At 38.2% G+C, this 27,335-nt stretch overlaps 1 protein-coding gene across 1 annotated transcript; it reads left to right on the forward strand.

Annotated features, from left to right (window-relative positions):
- LOC135886155 (1-acylglycerol-3-phosphate O-acyltransferase Pnpla3-like) lies at positions 1-27,007 on the forward strand. Its single transcript, XM_065414019.1, has 9 exons — positions 1-187; positions 9,955-10,187; positions 11,450-11,515; positions 15,091-15,300; positions 16,535-16,595; positions 21,070-21,285; positions 24,341-24,473; positions 25,871-25,987; positions 26,716-27,007. Exons 1-9 carry the CDS (start codon positions 1-3, stop codon positions 27,005-27,007), a joined length of 1,515 nt encoding a protein of 504 aa, XP_065270091.1.
- The last annotated feature ends 328 nt before the right edge of the window (positions 27,008-27,335 follow it).

Raw genomic sequence — 27,335 nt, forward strand, 5'->3', positions numbered from 1 at the left:
ATGTTTGACCGCGAGCGCGGCTGGAGCGTCTCCTTTGCCGGCTGCGGCTTCCTGGGCGTCTATCACATCGGGGCGGCCACCTGCCTGCAGGAGCGCGCCCCGCACCTCATCCGCGATGCCCGCAAGATCTTCGGCGCCTCGGCCGGGGCCCTCGCCGGCGCCGTCCTGGTCGGAGGCGGCTCTCTGGGTGCGTCACCCCGCCCCTCACCCTCCCCGGGATGGGGGGGGGGAGGGGGAGGAGGGTGACGGGCTGGAGCGGGGGGCGGCGGATGCTGGGTCTGAGGATGGAGGCGGTGTTCTGCATCCGGGACTCGGCGAGGGGGGAGCGGGGGCCGTGTGTGCAGGGGCTGGGGGGTCCGTGGCATTGTGGGGCTGAAGGGGGGTGGGCAGGCAGGAAGGTCTGAGCAGAGTCTGTGTCACTGACAACCACCATATCATGTCAAAAGCGGGGTGTGTGTGTGTGTGTGTGTGTGTGTGTAAACTCTTGTGCCAAATTCTGCTGGTCAGCAAATTGTTTCAGAAAAAGTGGCCTGTCTGGACTAGATCTAGTACCTGTGTAAGGACCTGTCTGCGCAGGGAAAACTCCCCGGCATCATCCTCTGTAGATGAAGACTCCAGGAGTGTTGCTCTGAAGTTGTCTGTAGCACGGTTGGAAGGGATGGAAACAGCTACAGGAGCTGTTCTTGTTCAGAATATCGCCAGGCTCAGTCATCGCTGAGGTTCCTGGTCTGTTATTGCTTTTCTCCGCCATTCTGAATTTATGAATGACACCCGGGCAGCTACAGCAAAGCTTATATCTATGTTATGCTGGGAGTCCGAGACAAATCAGCCAATCACCACCTTTACTCCACAGCACTTGCATCCAAAAATTTCACAGGTTGTATGCGGGAGACTGCACTGATGATAGATTACTTGATCTAACTGCCACCGGTACAAATAAACAAAAATATCCCAGCATAATGCTCCAGCTGCAAATCAACACAAGCACAACCACCCACACAATACAAGACACAGTAACCACAAACACATACACACCCTCAGTGCAGCACACATCCCTTATTCACAGTCTTCACAAATCTAGGCAGATCTCCCAGTTTAACTCAACCCATGTACAATAATCCCAAATTACACACATTTCAGCTTCAGAGTGATGAGTCCGTGTGAAGCGATGGAAACAGCTACAAGCATTGTTGAGAGTTGTTTTTGTTTAGAATATCGCCATGTTCAATCATCACTGGGGTTTGTGGTCTGTCACCATTCAGTTTTAAAGTTTTCAGCCATTTTTGCTTTTTTAATTTTTTTTTTACTTATGACCTGACATTACAAATTACACCCTTGTGGGACAGCACTTGTTCTGGAGTAAGAGTGGGCATTTTTACAGTTTGTCACTTTGGAAGCAGTGCAAGATAACTAAACTTGGAAAAGACACTTATTCCAGAATAAAAGCATCTATATGTTGAGTCATACTAGTATAACTAGATGTATAGTTATATCAGTATAATTATGCTGGTAAAATTTCCCATGTAGTTTATCTCCTAAATATGTGTGTGTATGAATATAATACACACATATATATCTCCATTGGGAGAAACTTCTAAAAACCTGCTTTAAAATTAATTCTAAAGGAGAGGACTCTCCTTCTTGAATGAATGAGACCTGCAAGGATTTTAAAGTCTTCTAATTTTTTTTTCTCTCTTTAGGCGTTAGAGGAATTTAAAAGGTTTGAGTCCATATATGGTGCAGAGAGGAAAAAGTCAGCTGAAAAATAGGATATTTGTCAGAACCTCAAAACCTCAGGGAATGTGCTCATATACTACTCTATATACACCATTCTGCAGTTGGGTATTTTCAATTGCTAAATATATTGTGACACAATAAGATGTGCTGTGAGTAGCACCTAAATACTGCAGTGGCTGGTACCAAAAAAAGAGAGAGAGAGAGAGAGTGTGTGTGTGTGTGTGTGTGTGTGTGTGTGACTTTCATGCATGTCTCCTTTCTAAGAGTTACACTCTTGTTCCTCCTTGTGGCGTAATCCTATAGTTGTCATTGACTTCAATGACAAGACTGTCGTAGTGACTTCAGGGAGAACATATCTGGGCCAAAGGCTTTTACTCCTTAACCCCAAAATAATAATAATAATAAAAAAACAGAGAAAAACTGAATACTGTAGGAAGAGAAGGAGGTAGCTGAAACTCTAGTTCTGTTCCCTCCACCTTCCTCCCACCCACCCACCTGTCAACCAAAGTAGAAATATTGAGCGTTTGAATTAATTCTCATTTGTTCCTTCTGTCTTAGGTAGAGGTGACTCTCACTTTTTCTATAATTCTCTTTGACTCTATGTAAGGGTTCAGTTAGCTTTAACGTGCTTTCTCTAAAGCTTCTCCATTCTTGGGGTAGGGTTTAGAGAGTTAAGATCAGAGCTTAGGCTAGCTTTAACATGCTTTTCTGACTTAGTCAGCTCTCAATGCTCAAATAGCGTTAGGCGCACGTGATTAGAAATCCTGTTTTTGTTGTTGGTTTTTGTTTTTTTTAGTACACCTCTACCCCGATATAACGCTGTCCTCGGGAGCCAAGAAATCGTACCGCTTTATAGATGAAACTGCATTATATTGAACTTGCTTTGATCCGCCGGAGTGCACAGCTCCGCCCCCCCCCCCCCCCGGAGCGCTGCTTTACCGTGTTATATCCGAATTCGTGTTATATCGGGTCGCGTTATATTGGGGTAGAGGTGTATATGTCCAGTTCTAGGTTGAACATATACTTAAAGTCTGGGTGGATAACAATCAATAATTTTCTGAAAAAAATAAAGAATAAATGGATTTTTTAAATTTAAATTAAATACAGATTTGTTTTTAAGAACAAACCTATTTAAAGTTAAATTTGAAATTACAGCCTATGTTAAGGCCTTAACTTAATATAATCTATTAAATCATTTACTTTAATAAAAAATATTAAGCAATACATGTTTGCTGAAATTTTAAAGAAAGTCAGGGCACTACACTGATGGAAGTCACAGTCTAAGTGCATGGAACCAGGGCTTGTTGAAGTGCTAAATCAGCTTTTGGAGATCAGTAGCCTGTTCTGCAGTTGCAGAGAGACTAGTTTCTTCATTTCAGTTTATTCAACAAATTCAGTTCAATGATTAGCTCATTCAAAGTTGAGAACCAAATGGGAGTTGAAAAGCAGGAATGCTTGTTTTCCTCTTGTGGTCGGTGTATAAAAGCTAGGTCTCTGATGATGAGATCTGTTACTCCTAAAAATCTTGAAGGGCACTAGAAACCATCAATCCAATTAATTAATACATTTAGTTTTATATGCAAAACATGCTTTGATAACAGTATAAAAAGTTTTATGTATCCAGCACATTTAAGATAGTTTTAACTAATAAAAAAATGTAAATGCTGGTTTTGTTCATTTTTAATTGACTTCAAATTTCCATCCAAATATAGCTTGACACAAACCACAAGTGTTAAAAAAAGAAAAAAAAAAAAGAAAAAAAAATCTTCTAGTGTATAAGAAAGGCATCAGTTGCCATTTTCCAACATAATAAAATCTATAAAAATTAAGAATTGAATAAATGTAAGCTAAGATATATAATTATTTAAATAAATAACATATTCTCCTGGATAGCAAAAAAAAGGACGAAATTTAGTGTAAAGGCTATATTTAGTTGCAAAGCAGCATTTTAATGGTTACCAACCAATGAGAATCATCCTTCCTTTAGGACAATAACTAAAAGTACAAATGCAAAACAAGATTAAAATTGACTTGAATAATCAAGGTTTCCTGCTTGTGATTTAAATTGTTTGATTTAAATCAATCCATCCTGCTTAAAGCAGTCTAGGAAAATGGGCTGACTTTAGAAAAGGCTGTTGGCATAGTTTATATAAAAAAGAAACTTGTACATTTTTTCCCCCCCGTGTCAAAGTTCTGTCTTCCCCTGTGAAATAGAGTGCCAATTTCAGAATCCATTAGTTTTAACATGGTATATGCTATGATCACTTACTAAAATATTAGTTCTTGTATACAAATGCTTTTGATTATTCTGTTTTGAAAAGTAAGTTCTACAACTAGAAATGTTACTCATCATGAGCAGGGCTGACGGGGTGAGGGGGGGGGGAAAGCTGGTATAAATTACCGGGGCCCGGGGCCCGACTATGTTGCATATGTTTTTGTCTACAAATCCCATATAAAGATTTTTAGCTGGTCTGCCCTTGCTGGGGGGCCTGAAAATTTTTTTCACTGGGGCCCAAACCTGCTCTCGGCGGCCCTGATCATGAGTAGGTGATAGATTTTTTTTTTTTTTTTTTTTTTTTTTTTTTTAGGTCCCTTGTAGAACAATTAATAATTATTAGTCATTAAGCTGAGGAGACACTTCTCTTATAAGCCCATATATTCAGGTGTCTATTACTTTTTTGAAGCAGGAGGAAAATTATATTTCTCTGTGATTCTGCTTATTTTATTTTGCATTGTGTGTCCTTGTCCTTGTAAGAGAAATGGTGTAATAATGGGACATCATCAGTCTTTTTGAAAAGAGAAAATAAGGGTCTTTAAAAATTGTACAGTTCATGGGCAATACTTGATTTCACACATTTAGTACAGTGAGGTGCTCCAAGTAAGTGCTTGCACAATTGTATATCAGTAGTACCTCACAGATGGATTTCACTAAGTGGGGATTTACCTCACTAGTCCTTTTTGTGCCCACCATTTGGGAACCTTCCCATCTAGTTTCTCCCTTAATGGCAAAATATTTATTTATAGGTTTCCCAATGTTTACTATGTTTAAGTAGTGTGAACTTCTCATATATAAGTTGAGTAAACTTTTATTGATTTAAATTTCTAGGTTAAATTGCATTCTGATGGGTAGTTTAACTTCCTTTATGGAAGTGAAGCCAGGGAGAAGGGCAAATGTCAATCTGATATTGATGAATAGCAGCCCTAGTAAACTGTTGGTTTTCAGCCCTGTGATTGGATAAGAAGGATGAGTTGAGCCTCAGGTGGCTTGTGGTATGACTGATTACTTGACACTAGAGACAAGGTTACTGCAGGTCATTGACCTGCTCAAATTTCTGCTCTACAGGGGCAAGGTGGGAGAGGAAACCCAGACCAAGATGTTCGCAAAATATTTCAGAAGTGTGAGAATTTAAACAAAAAATTGAATGATGCTTTGGATTTAGAATACTCCAGTAAGAGCAGAAATCCAAGTTTATATGTCTGTTTAGAAACTTTTAGTTTGCAAAGAAGTATTTGTTTTTCAGATGATGTTTCTCTCCCTGAAAGTGGAACTTTTTTGACAGCTATTTTTTGTGTGTATTGTGGGTTGTTTGTTTTTTGTACAACAGACTACAATGTTTAGTTAATACTAAGAATAATATTACTGGTAAACTGGTAATTAATTTGAGTCGCTCTACACTTAGGACAAGATTTTCAAAAGTGAGTAATGATTTTGGATCCTGGATTGATATCTTAAATGGGCCAGATTTTCAAAAAGTGCAAAAGACTCAACTTCAGTAAATCAGACTTCAGGAAAACTAAGATATCTAATATTGGGTACACACAAATTGAGTTGCTTAAAATCACTAATTGCTTCTGATCATCGTGGTCATAGTGTGAATCTTATAACTTGTCACTTTAAACAATTATGTTAAGTTCCACTTTTCCTAATACTCAACATAAGCGTTTGTGTGGGGTAATGTACCTCTGCCCTTGAGTACAAGGCTGAAAGTCTGGAGATTTATGTTCTGCCATTTCTGTTGTGGGCTAGGCAGGGTGGATTTGATCAGGAAGACTTGATTTAATCATGGATTTCTACATAAAAGTGCATTCTTGTTGGTTGTTATAACCTTAATACATATTCTTCACAACTCTGACATAGATGAAACCCAAACTGCTCTCTTTTACGGCCTGCTGCCATTACAGGTTTTTCCCTTCTAGTGAGAGAATGGTATGGTACATCTCAAATCAATGAAGGCTACACTCAGAAAGACCTCACGACTTCTGGAATATGCTGCTCCATTTCACTTTTGTTTCTACTGCCTGTCCATCCCTTCTCACATTTATCTCCAGACTTCTTCTCCTTGTCCAGATCTATTCCACCCCCAACAATCTTCTGTTCATTGAACTTTCTGAAACTTTGCACTTTTAGAGAGAGGTAAGGGACTGACTATGTGTACACAAATTTGCAGACGGACAATAGGGTTGAAGTCTGTTATTTCTCACCTCTCTCTCTCTCTCTCTCTATATATATATATTTATTTTATTTATTTAAAAACCTTTTTCTGTTAACAAGTATGTTATCTCTGGAGACACAAATCCACAGTTTGAGAACTGCAAAACTAAGCATCTCTGATGGTATCTTCTAGACTGAGCACTGAGTCCCATTGGGTAGATAGAAAGATTAACCTAAATACTGGTAATCTATACAGAAGCCCCTGGAACCTCATAAGATTGGGTCCCTAATCCATGAACTATTGGAACTCATTTACAAAACTTTTCTTAAACATTACATGAATATATTGTCTCGTACTATAGAATTAGAATTTATAATCCCTATTCCATGATGAGATATATTTGAGCTATAATGTATCTTATCTAAAGATAGTTTTAATTATGCTTTTTGAGGAAAAAACCTTTTATCAAAAAAATCAGATTTAAATAAAAACATCAGATTTTTTTTTAATTATTGATTTTTATGACCCTGGGGCTAGGTCACTTAGGACCTAATTTTCAGAGGTACTGGACACCACAAACTTCACAATTAAAAGTTTGAGTGCTCAGGACCTCTGAAAAATCAGACCTTAATCTTATTCTGTCTGCTGCCAGACTTGCAAAATAGTGTTTGCTTAGGTTGGATCCTGCAACTATATCTCTGTAGTTGGATCCCTGTGCACATAGGAAGCCCTGTTAACTGCAGCACTTCTGAACACACATAATAAGATGTGTGCCCACCTATTCAAGACGAGTAGCATGCCATTCATGTGCTTTGAATTGACTGTGGTTTTGCTGTCTTTGTGATATGAAACTTCAGTCAAATATTTCATTACATTGTCGTATGAAATCCTCATGTTTTTAATGGACAAAACTGAGAATTATTTTATTTGCCAGGTTGTGAAATTTGTGTGTAGTGTAACAAGGAATATTTTTGTTCAATACATAAGCAGCCAGGAAATTTTCTAATTTGTTTAGAAGCCTGCAGTCTACAATTCTGAAGTAGCACACTATTTGACACATAATATACTTTCCACACTGGATAAAATAATTGTTTGGGCACACTTGTATGCATGCGATATTTGAAAACTAAGCCACTGAGCTATGTAGATGCAACAAAAAATAGCATATCCTTCCTTAAAGCATGAAAAAGCACTTGGTTTTTTCCTCTTGCTTAGACAACGTCATAATTTTTATCTTTTTAAGAATAAATACATAAAGATGGAAACTAACTCTTCTGAAAAAGTGTTTTAAAATGAGTATCTCTGAGACATAGACTGCTACTATATTGTCTAGCATCACTGACATGCTGTAATGATCAAAAAGGAATAGTCTCTATTTTAGAATTTCTTTATGGCTTTGTCATGAGAGAGTATTTACCTCCATAAGCAGTTCCTGGAAGCAATTGCAGTTGTGCTAAAAATCTTGAGTTTAAAAGACCACTGAACCGTGTACTTCTAAGCATATCCAAGACTTATGTTTAGAGAGAAGAATAAAACAGGCTTAACTCATGAGTAGAAATTGGATTAATCAAGAACACTCAATCTGTAGGAGTGAGTGTTTCCAAAATGACTTGTTAGTATCAGGGTTGGCTTCATTGAGCCAGGAGTAAGTAAATTTCAAACTGCTGCACATCAGGTGCAAGAAGTGTAAGCAAAAAGTGGCTACTTTAGTAAATCAGCTGAGTCATCTGGGTAGAAGAGTAAATCTTGTTGAGAATTGAGGGCAGTCTGCACACACTCTTATTTCAGTAGGTCAATCCTTATATACTTTTGTTCCATAACTCACTTCTAAAATAGATAAGTTCTGAAAAACATTTTCAGATAACCTTGCAGAATGTCAATTTGGGGATAATAACCTGTTATTTGTGAACTTGTCATTCCTTTTTTTTTTTTTTTTTTAAACCAAGCAAATCTGCCTGATAAGTACTGGGAAGCTCTTTAAACTATTTGTAAAGTACAGACAAAATACTTGGTATAAGAATTTAAATAAATATTTACACTGTTCTCTTATTTTGGTATCTGAATGGGCTGCTATCCTGGGTAACTTCTGACCAGTTTTGAAACTGTTGGGATGGTTTAAGTGTTTGTGAATATAGTCTTCCCTGACATGGTTTGATCTTCCTGGTGCAGCTAAATGTATTCCTATTTAGCTGTGGTATAAATGATTGGGTGCAGTGGCTGAAACTTCTGTGGAGGTGAAATGTATCAGTTGGGGAGACAAACTAAAGTGAAAATTCAGGGAGTGGAAGTAACTGAATCTTTCTCTAAAACATTTGTCAAGCAGATCTACCATTGGCATGAAGATTCTAGAGAGAGGTAGTTCCCAAATAGGTCTGTGTACTGGCGGTTCTCCTATGTAGATGCTGAACAAAACTGGTGGGAAATTTCCCCTAAAATTCCCTAAATATAGACAAGTCCTTAGTTAATGCATCTCTGAATGGTTCTAAGATGGTGTAAGACAAAGTTCAGGTACCAGTCTTGTGGATATGGTATAAGAGGAGTACTACTGCTTTGTGCTCTGATTGGGTACGGAAACAACATCATTGTCAGCAGGTTGTCTTTTGCTGGAGATGGGTTAAAAGTAAGGCTACAATTTAATTGTGGGTCTTTTTAGTAAAAGTCATGGACGGGTCACGGGCAAAAAATAAAAAATGACAGCCTGTGACCTGTCCATGACTTATACCATAAATACCCCTGATTGAATCTTGTACTGTTGGGGTGGGGGTGTGCTGTGGGGGGAGGGAGCCTGTGGCACCAGCTGTGGGGGGGAGCCCTACGGTCCTGCTGCCACTCCAGCTGCAGTGGGGGGGAGGGGGTGGGAAGCCCTGGTTGGCCAGCGGCAGCTCCAGCTGCTGCCAGCAGGGGCAGCCCCAGGAGGTCAGCCGCTGCTCTGGCCGCCCCAGATTGCTGGCGGGAGCCCTTGAGCTGGGACTGCTGCTCCCGCTGTCCCCATGGCCAGCCCCATTGGCCGCTATCTTGAATCACAGATATTACCACAGCCCTCTACTCACTAAATGCAATATTCCAGAACTGGTGTGGGATGCAGCAATATGATTGCTTTGTGGTGGTAATTGCAGGGAGCATGTTGCACTTGTGTTTTGACTTAGTTAATTATTTCTGGGTATTGTTCAAGATATTGACTTGTTTATAAAACCATATGTGATTTAGGGCTTCTTAAGTAGCTACAAAAGGACCTCCTATCCCATGTGCTCTGGTTACAGTATTAGCTGGTTGGTGAACCCTAGGTTTTCTGGTATCTTAATTTATGTTGTGGAATAATCACTTTAAAATTTGTGTGCCATGTACATTATAAACTTTCATTGTCATTTCTATAGTAGTATGCTTATGGAAAACTCTATTGTTTTCCTGGTTGCTACATAAAAGTGCAGACTTCTGGAGCATAAACTGTACAATAGACTTGATAATGAAGCACGTATGCTCTTGATGAAATTTTTTTTAAAAATGTGATTGATCTCTTGTATTACAATAAACAACATACTTAAGTAATCTAGTGGCAGTGTTCAAAATTACAAGTTTAGCAACTTGAACTTGAAAGTTTAGACTTAAACTAGAGTCATAAATAGTAATATCACTGTACTTTAAACAAAGTTTTTGTTTTAGTGCTGTGAACTGCCATGAGAAAATCTAGAAGCTTGAGACCGTGTCACTGGGGAAATAATCTTAATACTTTTATCCTCTGTAGAAATTGCCTCCAGTCTCAAAGGAAACATATTCTGTTTTTCAGCTGAAGCTTGTGCAGATGTTCTGGGGTTAGCCAAAGAAGCCAGAAAGCGAAGTCTTGGTCCACTTCATCCTTCTTTTAATGTGATTAAGATAATAAGAGATGGACTATTCAAAAACCTTCCAGAAAATACTCACCAGTTGTCAGCAGGCAAGCTGTGTATTTCCCTGACCAGAGTGTCAGATGGCAAAAATGTGTTGGTATCTAATTTTAACTCTAAAGAAGAAATTGTTCAGGTATGTGTTACTGGTCACCATTATGACAACTTTAAAAGTTGCCACAATTTAGCTTTCTAAGTTTTAAGTCCAAGTGTAGATTGATCCTTGGAATTTCATTTTGCTTAATCCTTGAATAATCATGGAATAACCCCCTCAATAATGGAATGGTCACCTCAGATTTGTCATGATGTGTGTGTTCTTGAGGCAATGTTTATTGGGGAAACTAAATGTCAAAAATGATGCCATTCATGTTCTATTATAACAGAGGGTCCTGTGGCACCTTTAAGACTAACAGAAGTATTGGGAGCATAAGCTTTCGTGGGTAAGAACCTCACTTCTTACCCACGAAAGCTTATGCTCCCAATACTTCTGTTAGTCTTAAAGGTGCCACAGGACCCTCTGTTGCTTTTTACAGATTCAGACTAACACGGCTACCCCTCTGATACTTGATGTTCTATTATGAAAGTTTAAAATTGTAGAATGAACATTTCCTTGAAAATTCTGCATATCCAATTAAGGTGCAAACTGTTTTATTTGTAAAAGCTGAAAGGCAATTATTTGATGAGCAAAAATGACTGAGAACTAACTAAGAATACTGCTGCTGACTGTTTTGAGCTCTTTATCTTATCCATAATGAAAGAACAAGCATGCAATGACTGTAGTCTTTTGGATTTGGATCTAATACTATACCTATTATACTCAGAGTATCTCTGTGGAGATGGAATGGTTAATTTTTTGGGCTTCTTGTTTGTAAAGACACCTTTCGATAAAACCCTTGTACCCCAATATTTATTAAGAGACCTACATTAATTTTACTTAGAGGGACATTGTAAAAAAAACCAAACACTTCTGTCTGGAAACTTTTCACCTCCTATTGTTAAAATAATACTTTTCTCTCTCTAATTTGAATTATTTTCTTTTTTTAGTTTACTTTATGCATTTGACAACACTTCCTCTGTATAATCAGTCATTTCCTGTGTTGTTGTCGAATTTTCACAGAACAATAGGAGAGAAACCTCTTTTTAAAAAAGGAAAATGATTGATTGCAAAACTACAAATTGGCATAGGTACTCTGGAGAGTGGGAAGGGGCAGCCGTATATATTTAAATTAATTCAAACAGTGAGTTTGTCAACTTTATTTCAAATAGATTTCTGTCCCTTTCATATTATCATAAACTTTAACATTAAATCGAGACACTAGTGTATCGTCATTATATAATAGTTTTCAGTACTAGAGAAATTGTTGTTTAACTTACCTATGTAATCTCATTTCTCCATAGGCTTTAATTTGTAGCTCGTTTGTCCCTGTTTATTGTGGCCTAATTCCACCATCATTCAGAGGTGTGGTAAGTCTGCGTTGTTTCCTGCTAAGTGCTAAATTTAGCTTGATAACCATGTAGGAAATTTTGAAAGATAATATATGAACATATTTTTGGTTACTCTACTGCAGGGGTCGGCAACGTTTGGCACGCGGCTTGCCAGGGTAAGCACCCTGGCGGGCCGGGCCAGTTTATTTACCTGCTGACGCGGCAGGTTCAGCCGATCGCGGCCCCCACTGGCTGCAGTTCGCCGTCCTGGGCCAATGGGGGCGGCGGGAAGCCGCGGCCAGCACATCCCTCGCCCGCGCTGCTTCCCACTGCCCCCATTAGCCCAGGATGGCGAACCGCGGCCAGTGGGGGCTGCGATCAGCCGAACCTGCCGTGTCAGCAGGTAAATAAACTGGCCCGGTCCGCCAGGGTGCTTACCCTGGCGAGCCGCGTGCCAAACGTTGCCGACCCCTGCTCTACTATATGCAAAAGGTAAAGCCAGATATAGCTTCAATATCATGAACTCTGAGTCAAGTACTCATTTTTAGTAAAGTAACATTACATATGTAAGAAGATACAAAAGGGAAGCTAATGGCCTTGTTTACAGCAGTTTTTTCCCCTTAAATTTCCATCTAAACAGAGTTAGGTGACACACTTGCTAAAAGACTGGCTTATTTAAACGAGCACTTAGCAACTGTAGGAAAGCTTAAGAAAAATGTGTAGTGTAGGCACAGCCAGTGAGACGATCCATGTGAGTAAGGGTGCAGGGCTGGTCTCTTAAACGCTTGTCAGGAAAGAAGTATCCTAGTAACAGACCACATTGCACTTCTATATGTTTCACAGTAGATCCACTTAATACGCAGTAACATGAATGCAAATAAGCTATTCAGTGCAAATTTAATGTTGCATTTTTAAACAGGATATTACTTAGTTTGAGTTTTCAATTTAACTTCAGTATGGGGAGATTGTTTTAAAGGTGAAGTGTTAATTGTTCTCTTCTTTCAACACAGCCCAAGGAATAATGGTTAAAAGACCTCTTTCTTAAAGCAACATATTTCAAAGCCATCCTTAGAATTTTGAAATCTCCCATTAATGACTGTCTACACCAAATCATTGCAAGGTGCCATTGCTTGGAATGGCTCAAGTTTTCTTGCAACACACATACAACACCTACTTTCTGCTGCCCCTCAACTCCCCTCATTTTTAGTAAAAAAGAGGGAAGTTAAAAGCCAAACAAGTTATTGCAACATTATGATTTAACACAAATAAGTCAGAGATGCATGTGCATTGTGGGAAAGTTAATCTTACTACCTTAACCTTTTTTGTGTTAAACCATAATGTTGCATCAACTTAATTGTTTTGCTTTCATCAGCCTTTTTTAGTAAAAACAGGGAAGAAGGAAGAGGGTCAAGCGTTGAAAGAAAACTGAAGGCATTCCAAATAATGGTTCATTGCAACATTTGGTTCAGACAGCCTTTATTGGGATATCTCTCATTTCTAAGAATGGCCTTGAAATATGTTGCCTTACAAACATTGTTTCTTGGGACTTGCTGAAAGATAACAACCATTAAAACATCGCCTCCCCTTCATATTTAAGTAACATCAGAGAGCAGCAATGTTCAAGTTGACTCAAAAGCATTTTCAAAAGCTGCCTTATGCATGTTTCTAAAGCTTTTCTATATCCCTACCTCTTTAAGCTGGAGCAAAGTGTTATGAAATAGGACATTGGACTGGATCCAAGGTTTAGGTGGATCCAGGCTAATCTGGCTATTCAGTTCTCGTTGGTTGGACAATAACGTTATCTAAAAGGACTTAGTTCAAACTACAAAAACATACAAGTGTTGATTCTCTGAATATCCTCCCTGTATAAAAAGGTGACTGCCTTCTTTTGACCTATCCTGCCCAATAAAGATTCCATAACAGGCTCTTGAATTCTTGTTTGCAGGGAAATGGAAGTGAAAAATTAAATGTGTCTGTGTCAAGGTGGAAACTTTCTTGAGGACTCCAAATGTTTTGGAAATTGACTTTCCCATTTCATACATAGAGAAGAGAAATAGGAGCTCTGTTTCGGCCATGAAGAGACTTAGCTTGCTAATTTATAGAGTCAGAGATTTTATAGTTAAGGCCCCAATTCTGCAACCACTTATGCATATACCTAAGTGTTTCCCAGTGGGGGGGACTGAGGTTGTAAGACTGTTGCTATTATAAGCCTCATTTAACACCCAACCACCATACTGAAATTCCTCTCTGCTTGAAACTTTATGAATGTGCTCTCTTGTGGGAAGGTGATTGGTAATCAAGCAAGACCTCTTTCAGATATGAGAATTCTGGATAGATGTGGAGAGACTTTTCACATCTTGAAAAGCTGGATTTTTCTGGTAACATCCTATCAAATATGGGATATTGTAGAAATTCCAAAATGATATATTTTAGGAGTTCGTGCATAGAAGCCTTTTGAGAAGGCTTGGTTCTGAAATTTATAGCCATTTGCCTTGAATATTTTAACCTTGGAGTTGGGTGGTCTTGGTAGAGCTTTTAAACTTAATTCTTGTGGAGCTTAAACACAGCAGGCTGCCAGATCTGTAAAGTCCATAGACTTTGTAGTCTGGCTCAGAAGAATTTAGCAGTATCACGTACACCTGACATTCCAAACCAATAAACAGCATCTCTTAAAAATGTTCTCAGAATTTTTGTTTAATATTACAAAACTATTCACTAATCTGCAACAACATTAGTTATATGTTTTCTAAAAATGTACACCCGGAAATATGAAGTTAAGGTTTTTACAGCAATGTTAGCTTGAATGTGTTTCATCCTTAGTCAGTAATATTAAGTTCTAAGATTAGAAAACATTACATATGTGGAACAGGGCTAAGTTAGAGGTGCAAGACAGTGATTTGTCAAAATACCAAAATTGGCTGTTGGACTTGGTGGGATGAGGTGTAGAACCTGAAACCACTTCTAAACTCGCATTTTGAAAATGACTAGGTGGTAAGATAGTATCATTTTTTTAAAGGTTTCAAGAGTGTTAAGGTTTACTTGCAATTTTTTCCTTTCTAGTTGTTTGTGGAGCTTTTTTATAATAATAATCTGAAAGACTTTCAGAAGAAACTAGAAAATCTTTTATAGTTATTAAAGCAGTTACTTTATTGCCAAGGAACTCAACTTTAGCTTCCAATACTTAGAACTTCTTTTAAAGAGTTGATTTCATCTTGTGTTTTTCTTTTGTGGGAGAGCACCGTGGGCAATTCTGGGATTGTGTCCCGTTCTGGTGAAGGGGAGGCAGCTCCAACCTTGCCTGCTCTGTGCAAAGCAGAATTATGACCCAAAGAGTGAAGCAATTTCTTCTCTATTACAAAACTTCAAGCACATTTATTAACAGTATTCTAGTTTTTCAGAGAATTAGGAAATATGTTGGCTTTAAAACTGCAATAAGGAAATATATTTTTATACAAAATCAAAAAAATTGGCCTCTGTGCATATGCAGAGACAAACTTCTGATTTTAAATTCTATTTTAAAATTTTAGGTGCTATTTAACTAATACGGGGAGTTTGGTTTTATAGAAATTGTTTGTCTGGCATTAAACTCTCCCTTTTTTTATTATTCTTTACAGCGTTATGTTGATGGTGGAATCAGTGACAACTTACCTCAGTATGAATCTAAGAATACCATCACGATTTCTCCTTTCTCTGGGGAGTGCGATATTTGCCCAAAGGGGAACTCTGCAAACTTCCATGAAATGAATGTTACTAATACCAGCATTCAGTTCAGCTTAGGGAACCTTTACCGTCTAACACAAGCACTCTTTCCACCAGAACCCAAGGTAATACATGTCCTCTTACATGGTTCATAATAGAATGTTTTGCATTTAAAGGCCAAAATGGTTGCAGAAGCAATTTGAGCAGCAAGGATCTTAGTTTAACATCTAGCCAAATAAGCTTTTCTGATGACATCTGGTGTTGCTTCTTTTCTTTCATAGCTTCCATGAATACTTAATTCTTTTTATGTTCATTTTGCTTTTCAAGACTAAAATAAAATATTTTTCTCTTGGGTTCCTGTGTTTACATTTCTAGCACTGCAAATTACTCTGTATAAGCAGTAGTGTACAAATCTAAAGTAGAGTGTGCAAGATTATAGCCTGTTCATGTCCAGCCACCAACGAGCACAGGCTTTGAAACTGGTACAATTAAAGCTAAAGGTCTTCAAAAATCTGTTGATACGTGCATGATGCAGCCAGAACAGCCCAAAAGTGGTTATTGACCACCACAGAACTTGTCCTCTTTCTGAATGGGGACTGCTGAAGGTGTCTGCGGATGGGAGGTACTAGAGCAAAAATACGGTGTTTTAATAATCAAATACCTGATAACTTTGGATGCTTTAAAATCAATTTTTTTTCTTTCTGGCTAGTTGCAAGCGAACACTCTCTTGTAGGTGATGAGTTTATCTATACTTTGTTCTTAAACTTTTCTGCTTACCTGGGCTTTAAACATTCTCTGTTTTTGTTTGTTTGTTTGTCTAGGACTTTGAAAATGTGCAATACTAGGTGGCCGATTGTTCAGCTGGTAACACCGGTTATCGGGGAGACCCAAGTTTAGGATTAATCATGAAATTCAGCCTCCCTGGGAGAATTGCACAGTTGGCTGTCTTAGTTTTCAGAAGTGGCAAGGGGAGAGAGTTAAGGGGGGGTGATCTGTGTGTCTGATCAAAAAAAGCAACTTAGGGAGACAGTAAGGAAAGAAATTTTTTACAAGCTTAATATGTTAATTTGATGCTTTGGTACAACTGGAAAAGCACTGTTAGAAGTTTAGCAATATCTTGATCAATGGCATATGTTTGCAAGTTGAAAGATGACTTAATTTGGGTATCATCACAGCAGATGTGAATACATCACTTTTAAAACTTTTATTATAGTTTGACAATCTTAAGGTCATGGAAATTGTCTTCCTCATATGACTAGTGTAAGTGAATAAAGCAGCCATTCGCTCTGTGAACTGGTGGTTTTCACTGTGAATCTTCCTTCTGATGGCTGACTGACGTGCTGTGCCCTGTGTTTGCAGGTACTAGGAGAGATCTGTGAACAAGGATATTCAGATGCACTTAGATTTTTGAAAGAAAATGGTATGTTAAATTTGTTTGTCATTATCAATACTTAATGTGACTCTCTACTTATCTTTTTTTTTGGGGGGGGACGGACAAGTTAAAACAAAGCTCCTTTGAGACAAAGTGAATGTCATCATGAAAAGAGAACAAGTTTAGTCCAGCCATTCAGTAGGCAATAATCTTTTAATAGTAATAATGTACTTGAGCAATTTTATTAAGTTGGTGAAATTGCTGTCCTCATGCTGTTGTGTGAGGTCCTACCTTAAGTTTGATTTCCTACAGTCTGGTTCTCTACTGTTTTTCATGCCTGTGCAAAGTGGGGGTGTAAAATGACACCAGTTAAGAGTGATAGACTGTTATACCCACTTTGCACAGATGTAAATGACTATTCAAAGACACAAATATTGTAGAAGTGGAGCAAAGGAATGGGTGTACTATAGAGGAATATGAGAGCATGAAATTGGGAGGCTTTCATAATCAAGAGACTGATTGTCTTATAATTTCCCACTGCAGATCTGTCTGCAAAGTCAGAGAAATAGAGCCTATAGTCCTGTTCCTGGAATAAGAAAGCGTATTGACTGTAACATTCTTAAACCTATTTGTTGGGACTTACATTTCTCTGAGACAGACTAATATTTAACCTGGAAAAGTTTTTTGGGTTCTAGATAAAATACTCGGGGGTTATGGTTGAACAGAAATAAGATGAGATTTTGAGTGGTACTGGTATCTTAACACAGAGTCAATAAGCCTCTGAAGTTTGTATAATTAATGTATTTCTAAATGTAGAGGTTGAGTGTTAAGATATGTTGATACAAGCAACACGTTCAAAATCTGACATTCTGTGTTCATAAAAAGATGGAAAATCTAGATTCTGGTAGGAGAGTTCCAAGATAAGTGGTGAATGAAGAGCTTCTGGTCTGCGATGAGCTTTGACAACATCATTTCTGTAATATGTCTGATAAGAGAACTTATTAATTCACACTATTGCTCTTATAACTGTCATCTGTAATGGCAAGTGATTGTCCCCCTTCCTTATGTAAGGCCTTCTCTGGACTAGCAAAACAGATGTGCCAGCCACTGTTTTGGCCACCATTGCTTCCCTGTAACATACCATGCATCCACAAACACAGTAGGTCCCAACAGTGCATAGTCAGTCATGCTACCACTTGGCTTACACTTGCAAATCACCACCACATCATCTACCGTCATGTCAGTCTCCGTTGGTGCACTGTTGACGTATTTATCAAGTGCTAGTACAGCAACTGTATTTATGCAGTTGGCCCTCCCAGTGTATTCCCAGAATGCTTCTGCACACATGCAAAAATAGAAGAAATGTGAAATAGGATGCCTCATATGGATGCATTGCACTATGGCAACTTGCATCAATACAGCTGTGTAGTATAGGCATAGCCAAATACATTCATTCCCTTACTGTAACTGCTTTGTTGTATGTAACAGTTCAAATTCCATGAAGAATTTTCTGCTTATGATCTTGGTGTTTTTGAAGTAAGTTAATTGGATCTTTAAGAAACAAACAAAAAAAGGTTGGTTAACAATGGTCTGATACCATTAACAATTGATCAAAATAATAAGTATATATGGAACCAGAAGTCTCCCCATGAATTATCACAATAACTACATCTCTTCCCCCCCCCCCATCATTCCTCAATCATTATCTTCCTCCTGAAAATCTGCCTATAGTTGAAATTACTGAATGTTATCAAAATTGAATACCTTTTAGTAAACATTTTTCTATGTATTTAGTTTCACTTCAGCTGAGAATTTGCACAAATCTACATTATATACTGTTGCTTTTGGTTTTCCAGCAATACCTGTAAGTGCAATATGCATTATATTGTCACCTAATTAAGTTTTGCTGCTCTTGTATGCAGATAGAAATACTGCATGAACAGTGGCTTACTTTTGCTGCTCTTTTAGAAATTGAGAACTCAAAGAACATTTTTGGATACGTAATTTTGCACTCAATAGCTAGCACTATTTTCAGAAAGAACTTTGCTAGAGGTTTTGGCAGTAAGATGTGGAAAGTATGCGTCTGTATGCACCTTATGTTGGGCACCCATCAGTTTCTCCGGATAAACAGTTGGGCTCAATCAATACTTGGATACACCTTGAAGGTGTTGTAGATACAATAGGTGGCACTAGTTCCTTGAGCTAATGTCCCAAAATATAGCGTGCAGTGGCATTGACCTTCAGATGAGATGTAAAAGTGCTGGGTCATTTAAAAAACTTATGGCACATTTTGTACGCGTAGACGGAAATAGTGTGCAGCAGACACCACCGATTTTGTTGACTTAATGTACCCCCTCTACACATATACACATCATACATCATTTGAAAGCTTATTATGTCTACCTTAAAATGAGAGATGATATAGAGCTCATGTATACTGTGGTTTCTTTTTTGCATGCTGTTAACTCATGGATTCTTTCAGCTTGAGCTTCAAGTTGATGCCCTAGTCTAGCGTTGTCTGTCTGTCTGTCTGTCTCATTATTCCATCAGCATGGAAGGGGGACATAGGCACAGGTCCTGGTGGGTGACCTAAGAACACTTTGCCATTGATATATCATCACTGCATCTTGCTAAAGAAAGGGCTCTGTAGAAAATAATTTCTGTACGCATAGCTGCTCTGATTGTTCCTACCTTGCCAGACTTAAATTTGGTGGTCTTGGCCATGTCAGCAAATGTTTTGATGCCAGATTTCTTGACTGGACTGAGGAAGCTATGTGTACCATTGGAATCAAGTGCATTTCTTACAGATCTCTCCATTTGTACTTCACCAAGATCTGCTATTTTCGGTAGAGACTCTTGCAGAACTGATGTTACATGCAGTCCAGTAACTACGTTGATGATCACCTCTTGATGTGATTCAGGTCAAATGGGTTTGTCATATTGTTGATGACATGGTTGGTGAGAGTTGTAACATGGTCTTCATCCCTATGCACTGCAGAGGCAAGGACGTATTTGCAGACTTTGTCTTCACTACTTCTTGTTAGCCCACTTCTTTCTCTCCTAGCTTTTGCATAATCATAATATGAAACTTTGTATTGTCACCTCTAATGTGAACACTGACCTGTGCATAAGTGTGACAGAATTAAAAAGCTAGTTTCTAGAACGTTTCAAAGGGTAATACTGCATGAATAGACAATTATATATTAAACCTTCTACCAGGCAGACTAATGCTACATTAGGAATTCACATAAATTTATTATCTACCCACTATGCAGCACAAACAGTGGTCGCACAATTGATTGCTACTGCTGTACAACTTTCAGTGTGAGACTGATCTGGTCAGCAAATTTTACTTAAATATAGAGAAGAGTTATCACTTGTGATACTTTGACCGTTAAGAATATGCGATGTGAAAACATTTCATGTTTGTATACCGCACAATGTTGTATTTGCCATTTTTGCACATGCTAAACAGCTCCATCATTCCTGGGGGGAGGGGGGGAAATTATCCAGGCAAAACCAATAAATACCCTTTAGTACATTGTTTGGTAGTTTGACCAATAAACACCACACAAAGGAGTTGAACTTAACTGAAACAGTAAAAACTTTAGTCATAATGCAGTGTTTCTGGATTGCAAAAAATGGCATTTTCTCATTTTGGGTACCATTGTTTCACCTTGCCTGCCGGCTTATACTTGACAGCTCCACATCATGCCTCATTTAAATGGACATAAAATAAACTTGCAAATGATTTATGATGTGGGAGTGTGTTGCGTAGGTAGATTAAACTCCAAAAATAAGGCCCTTTTTTTGCAGAATTGCCACATGCCTAATGTGATCCCATGCCGTTGCCAGGTTATGACTTCAGTGATTGTATATATTCCCTATGTAGATTCAGTTGACAGCTTTCATTTTTTCTTCAGCTCCTATCCTAAAATGATACCTGGTCCTGCAAATGGTCTAAGGGTCTCATGTGAATAAGGATTTACAAGATCAGGCCCATGCTTACTATCTTCTTTTAAAGTCCTGCATTTCACCTCTGGTAGCTGAAGTGTTGCCTGTTTGTAAAGCAGTGGTTATCAACCAGGGGTCTGAGGCCCCCTGGGGGGCTATGAGCAGGTTTCAGGGGATCCGCCAAAATAAACCAGAGAGCAGGGTTGGCGTTAGTCAGTGGGCCCCAGGGAAGAAAGCCAAAGCCTGAGCTCCACTGCCCGGGGCTGAAGTTGAAGCCTGAACCCTGCCGCATGGGGATGAAACCAACTTAGCTTCATGGAGCTCCCCGTGGCATGGGGCCTCAGGCAGTTGCCCTGCATGCTATCCCCGAACACTGGCCCTGGCTTTTAATCTACTGGATATGCAGGAAAAGCACTTTTTGTGGCACAGGTGGGCCGTGGAGTTTTTATAGCATGTTGGGGGTGGGGCTCAGAAAGAAAAAGGTTGAGAACACCTGTTGTAAAGGATTCTGGGATCTTTTGAATGACAGCTGTCATAAATGTGAGTTCTTTCTTTCTTATTTCCCCAGATATTCTTAACGATTCAGTTTATGTCGACTTGTCCTTAAAGAAAAACCCTCAGGAACTCATAGAGGACACTGACTTTACAAACAAGAAAACTATTCCACAGAGGAAGGGCACAGAGGAGATGTTGAAGACAAAAATGCTTAATAACCAGCTAAAGCTAAACACATGGCCATTGGATGAAAGAATTTTTGAGCATCTACCTCCTAGACTTCGTAAAGGTATAGGCTTGAGAATATCTTCCAATAACTTTGAATGCCAATAATGTTTTTACAAATTACTTGAACTAGTTCTCATCTTGACAATATCTTCTGATAATAGAAAATACAAAACTATCTTGCATAAGATGATGATGTAAAATCTACTGTAGTTTTTAATTGATTAAAGTAACCCAGAGCAGTTCTTTAAATAGTTATAAGGTATGATCACATAAGAAAAATAAAGTTGTATTTGGCTTCAGAAACTGGCAAGATGGAAGCTAGTTTCACAAGTTACTTAACTGTAGTTTAGTAGAGCATAACTGAGGTGTAGTGCCATAAACTGGGTACTGATTAATTTTGTGGATATATTTATAATAACTTGGGCAGTCAAGTGATTAAAAAAATTAATTGCACAATTAAACAGTAATAGAATACCATTTATTTTTGATGTTTTCTACATTTTCAAATATTGATTTCAGTTATAACACAGAATATAAAGTTTTCAGTGCTCACTTTATATTTATTTTTGATTACAAATATTTGCACTGTAAAAAACAAAAGAAATAGTATTCTTCAATTCACTTAATACAAGTACTGTAGTGCAATCTCTTTATCATGAAAGTTGAACTTACAAATGTAGAATTATGTACAAAAAAAAATTAAAAATGTAAAACTTTAGAGTTGACAAGTCCAATCAGTCTTACTGCTTGTTCAGCCAATCGCTAAAAGTTTGTTTACATTTGCAGGAGATAATGCTGCCCACTTCTTGTTTACCGTGTCACCTGAAAGTGAGAACAGGCGTTCAGATGGCACTGTTGTAGTCAGCGTCACAAGCTATTTACGTGCCAAATGCCCTAAAGATTCATATGTTCCCTTCATGCTTCAACGACCATTCCAGAGGACATGCATCCATGCTGATGACAGGTTCTGCTCAATAACGATCCAAAGCAGTGTGGACTGATGCATGTTCATTTTCATCATCATGAGTCAGATGCCACCAGCAGAAGGTTGATTTTCTTTTTTGGTGGTTCAGGTTCTGTAGTTTCCATATTGGAGTGTTGCTCTTTTAAGACTTCTGAAAGCATGTTCCCTTGTCCCTTTCAGATTTTGGAAGGCACTTCAGATTCTTAAACCTTGGATCAAGTGCTGTAGCTATCTTTAGAAATCTCACATTGATACCTTCTTTGCGTTTTGTCAAATCTGCTGTGAAAGTGTTCTTAAAACAAACAACATGTGCTGGGTCATCATCCGAGACTGCTATAACATGAAATATATGGCAGAATGCGGTTAAAACAGAGCAGGAGACATACAATTCTCCCCCAAGGAGTTCAGTCACAAATTTAATAAACACATTATTTTTTAATGAGTGTCATCAGCATGGAAGCATGTCCTCTGGAATGGTGGCTGTAGCATGAAGGGGCATACGAATGTTTAGCATATCTGGCACGTAAATATCTTGTAGTGCTGGCTACAAAAGTGCCATGCGAACATGCCTGTTCTCACTTTCCAGGTGACATTGTAAATAATAAGCAGGCTGCATTATCTCCTGTAAATGCAAACAAACTTGTTTGTCTTTGATTGGCTGAACAAGAAGTAGGACTGAGTGGACCTGTAGGCTCTAAAGTTTTACATGGTTTTGTTTTACAGTGCAGTTATGTAACAACAACAAAAAAATCTACATTTGCACTTTCACGATAAAGAGATTGCACTACAGTACTTGTATGAGGTGAATTGAAAAATACTATTTCTTTTGTTTATCATTTTTAGAGTGCAAACATTAGTAATCAAAAATAATATAAAGTGAGCACTGTACAGTTTGTATTTTGTATTGTAATTGAAATCAATATATTTGAAAATGTAGAAAAAATCCAAAAATATTTAATAAATTTCACTTGGTATTCTGTTGCTTACCAGTGCGATTAAAACTGTGATTAATCGCGATTAATTTTTTTAAATTGCAATTATTTTGAGTTCATCGCATGAGTTAACTGCAATTAATCGATAGCCCTAATAATAACCACAATAACATGGTATGAACAATCCTATGAGAAGTATTTCAAATGCCTTACAAATTAAATCTTTAATCACTAATATTTTAATTATAATTCATTAACTAAAATTGAATAAATAAGAACTTGAAGTCATCATCAAAACTAATGACTAAATAAATTACTTTTCTTATGACTAAATAAAACCCTTGTTTCAGGGGACAAAACTTAACAGGTATATACTAAACATTTCTGGGTTACTGTCCCTAAATTTACCTTAGATTAGGTAGGTGCCTGTAGATCATGACCAGCAATTTAAAGCCTGAAATATGTGACTTATGATTTAGGAAAACAAGTAAATTACATAAAGAAACATGAAAATTTTGAAAGCAGAGTTGTTTGATGGACAAAACACAAAACTGGAATTTGGGGAAACCTGGGTGCTATTGCCAGCCCTATTATGAATGTTAGGTGACTTGTCCATGTTCACATAACCAACGTGCTTGATTTTTATCAGTCAGTAAAATAGGATGCTGACATTTACCCATCTTTGTAATGTTGTCTGAGGTCTATAGCTTAAAAGCAAATAGACGGGCTAAGTACTATTATAACTTTCCTCTGTAGTGTGATGCATTTTAAATAGAAAAGTTTGTTTTAGCACTAATATTTTGTGACATAGGGCTTGTCTAAATGAACATGTTAGTTCACAGTAAGCTGGGGTGTAAATGTATCCCGCACTAGTGTGCCGTGCCGCCCGCTAAATGTCTTTGTAGACCTTGTTGCCATGCTCTAAAAGCTCCCTAAAACAGGAGTAGATCAAAGCACATTAGAAAACTTTGTGTGTGGCAGCAAGGTCTACATAGACACTTAGTGCGCAGCATGCAAGTGGGGGGTAGATTTACATCCTAGCTTGCCACAAACTAAGTGCTCATTTAGTTAATGTTGCTTGTCAATTGTGCTTCAATATTAATCACCCTTCTAGAACACTAAAAGACATCACTACACCTAAAATAACTTGTTTGAACAGTAAATTTAAAAACAAAAATGTATTCTAAAGGCTTTTTTTTAAAAAAATCCTTATTTTCCAGCATTACAAGAAGCTTGTAAAGAGAAGAGCGGGTTCTATGCCCAGCTCTCTAAACTCTTACCAATGCGAGTGATGTCTTATCTGATACTGCCATATACCCTGCCAGTGGAGTCTGCCTATTCTGTTGCTTTAAGGTGAGGTTCTATTTAAGAACTATTATAGAACCCATACTTCTGGCTCATTAAGACTTCTTTTATTCTTTTTCATTTATTTTTATAGTCATGACTAACAAGCTAGCAGTGTATTAAGTGTTCTGAAACGCACTGAAGACTCGACTTTGAGTTCTAGAACTGTCTCTAGCATGTATGTAAATTGTAGCTTATGTTCCCTTCCCCATATTCAGGGCTGGCTCCAGGCACCAGCGGAGGAAGCACGTGCCTGGGGCGGCACATGCTAAAGGGCGGCATTCTGTCCATTCTTGGGGCGGCTCAGTCCGAGCGGCTTTTTTTTTTTTGCTTTGGCAATTCGGGCGGCTTTTTTTTTGCTTGGGGCGGCATATTGCTCATATTGCTTCATCTTTCAGATGTTTTCTGTGCACAGCTAACAGCCTTTAATAAAAGCTTGCTAACTGAAAGATGGATAGAAACGGAGAGATTTCTAGAATTCCATATGTATTTAGTCTTTTTAATATATGAAGTATCTTTTTAATTGACTCATTTAAAAAAATTATAATATCTAAGCAACATCTAAAAAAAGAGTTCTATATATAAAGACTGAAAAATTAAGGATTTCTTTTGCCCACAAGTGTCTCTTCAACAAGGGAGAAACTGATTATATACAAAATAAATCAGAAAGGGTCAGGTTTCTTTGTTTGTTTTTGTTTTGTTCATTTGCTAACTTTTTTCAGTTATAGTAATCCGCTATAGCAGGTACAATGCCTTCAGACAGATTCCCTTTTAATGTGCTGCTCATAGCAAAATATAACAATTTCATTTACACTGCTTCATTCTCTGGTGATAGTTAACCAGTATCCACATTATGCCCTAGTTCATGCTTTAGTAGCAGATGTAGCAGTAGGATCGGCAATATTACATGCATCTTTGCTACCAATTTCCTTGCACCCACCTCCATGCTGAACACTGCTTCCCAATTACCCATGTGTGGAATACACATAGGGGCCATCACAGTTACTTACTATAACTGGAGGCTTCTTCAAGATGTGTGGTCCCTATCTGCATTCCTTCATCCCCTCTGCTTCAGATCCTGTTGGATTCGTGGTTAGAAAAGGAAGTGGAAAGGTGTTGAGCCCCCACTGCCTCTTAATACCTTTGGCTGGGAGCACTAGGAGCGCTACTGTGCATGTGTGGGTCAATGGACACTGCTTTGAAGAATTTCCAGACTCGGGTGCATGGCACACATGTGGAATACAGATAGGGACCACACATTTCTAAGAGTCTCCAGTTACAGTAAGTAACCTCCACATTAGCAGGGTGTGTGCGCGTGTGTGTTAAAGTTTGCATTCCAAACCTTCTATGGAACTTTCAACATAAATTCAGGTTTGCTGAAACACTTTATTTTTTGATGACTGCAGGTTAGTAGACTGGTTTCCCGATATCCCTGATGATTTTCAATGGATGCAGGGACAACTACGTCGGATTGTTAGTACAGTTTATTCTCGGGCAAGAAATAAGCTACTCAGTACATCCAGGTAAATCATTGTGCTGCTATGTGCAAACTTATGCATCTCTCTTACATTTGTTTTGACTGGCAAAACAAAACTTAGTGCAATTATTAATATTCTGTTGCAAGCATTTAGTAGATTATTTCAAGGATAAGTAGAAATTTGTTTCACTTCTACAAAAGCCCTGTTCTCTCTATTACAGTATACTAAGGGGTTGTTTTCCTGCTCTCTCTTCATTAGACTTGAAGAGGTTTCTTCAGTAAATGGCTTCATGCTCTTTCCTCAGGACTGATAATAGCTGAGACAATTGATAGCTCATGGATAGCTTGCCTGTTGGTACTACCTCTCCAGTTTTTTTGTTTGTTTGTTTGTTTTGAGCAGACCACTGGATTTCCCGCTCTGATGCACCACAAATTTAGCCTTGTTATCTGAGGCTTATCTGATCATCCTACTGACTTTCTTCATACAACCCTTCCATACTTGAGTTGCATCACAGTTCAAAACTATGCGGGCACCCCCAGTAAGATGTGCTCCATTGAAGTTCAGACCTTTGATGCCTTATTTTCTATTACCCCATTAAAAATAATATATTTAGAATCCACATTTATTTTCCCTGCGAGATGCTGTCATGTCATCTAAGTTCCCCTTGCATGTAGGAAGAACCCCTGTTCCATTACCCCTTGAACTGAAATAGAAACCTCATTTAAAATATTTCTAATAGATATTTGTTTTTGTTTCTCCCCCCCCCCCCACAGTAAAGAGAGCTATGCATCACTAAGAAAATGTCAGACTGTTCCACCTAATGTAGAGTTCCATTCTCCCTACTGCCATTCTAAAGTGCCACACTCTGCTGCAGACCTTGAAGGTTGGCTCTGGGATTTTCCATACTGCACAGACTCAGCAGGGAAGGAAATTTCTGTTGGTATAAAGGGGCTCTCAGACTCTGATTCTCATCATGTTTTCTTCATGAATTCTGAAGAATCTGGCTTGGAAACGGATTTTGACTCCTCCTCAGACAAGAGTTTCCAAACTACCTCAGAAGATTAATTTTGAAAGCTCTGAAATCCGTCTGACAGAGAAGCTTAAACCTTGTGAACCGAACTCATTCTTCCATCTTGCCAATAAGTATTGGAAGACAGTTTTGTTTACAGCTCAATGACAAATTGCCTTTGGGGCCTTTACAATGCTAAGGATTATACAAAACAGTTATCACTGTACTACGTAACAGTCACATTCTTGTTAATCTATTAAATCACCGGCTTCATTTCAGAATTACAATAGCACAATATCTGGAAAAAGATTTCACTCTAAGCTACCTGTAATTAAAAAGCTACATAAAATCAAACCCTATAAATTACTTGTTCTAGACTGAAAC

The sequence above is a fragment of the Emys orbicularis genome, chromosome 1 (assembly GCF_028017835.1).
Source record: "Emys orbicularis isolate rEmyOrb1 chromosome 1, rEmyOrb1.hap1, whole genome shotgun sequence".
Lineage (NCBI taxonomy): Eukaryota > Metazoa > Chordata > Testudines > Emydidae > Emys > Emys orbicularis.

Coding starts and splice junctions, on each gene's coding strand:
- LOC135886155 (XM_065414019.1), top strand. CDS start 1: ATGTTTGACCGCGAGCGCGGCTGGAGCGTCTCCTTTGCCGGCTGCGGC. Junction 10,188..11,449: donor CTAAAGAAGAAATTGTTCAG/GTATGTGTTACT, acceptor ATTTCTCCATAG/GCTTTAATTTGTAGCTCGTT. Junction 11,516..15,090: donor CACCATCATTCAGAGGTGTG/GTAAGTCTGCGT, acceptor TATTCTTTACAG/CGTTATGTTGATGGTGGAAT.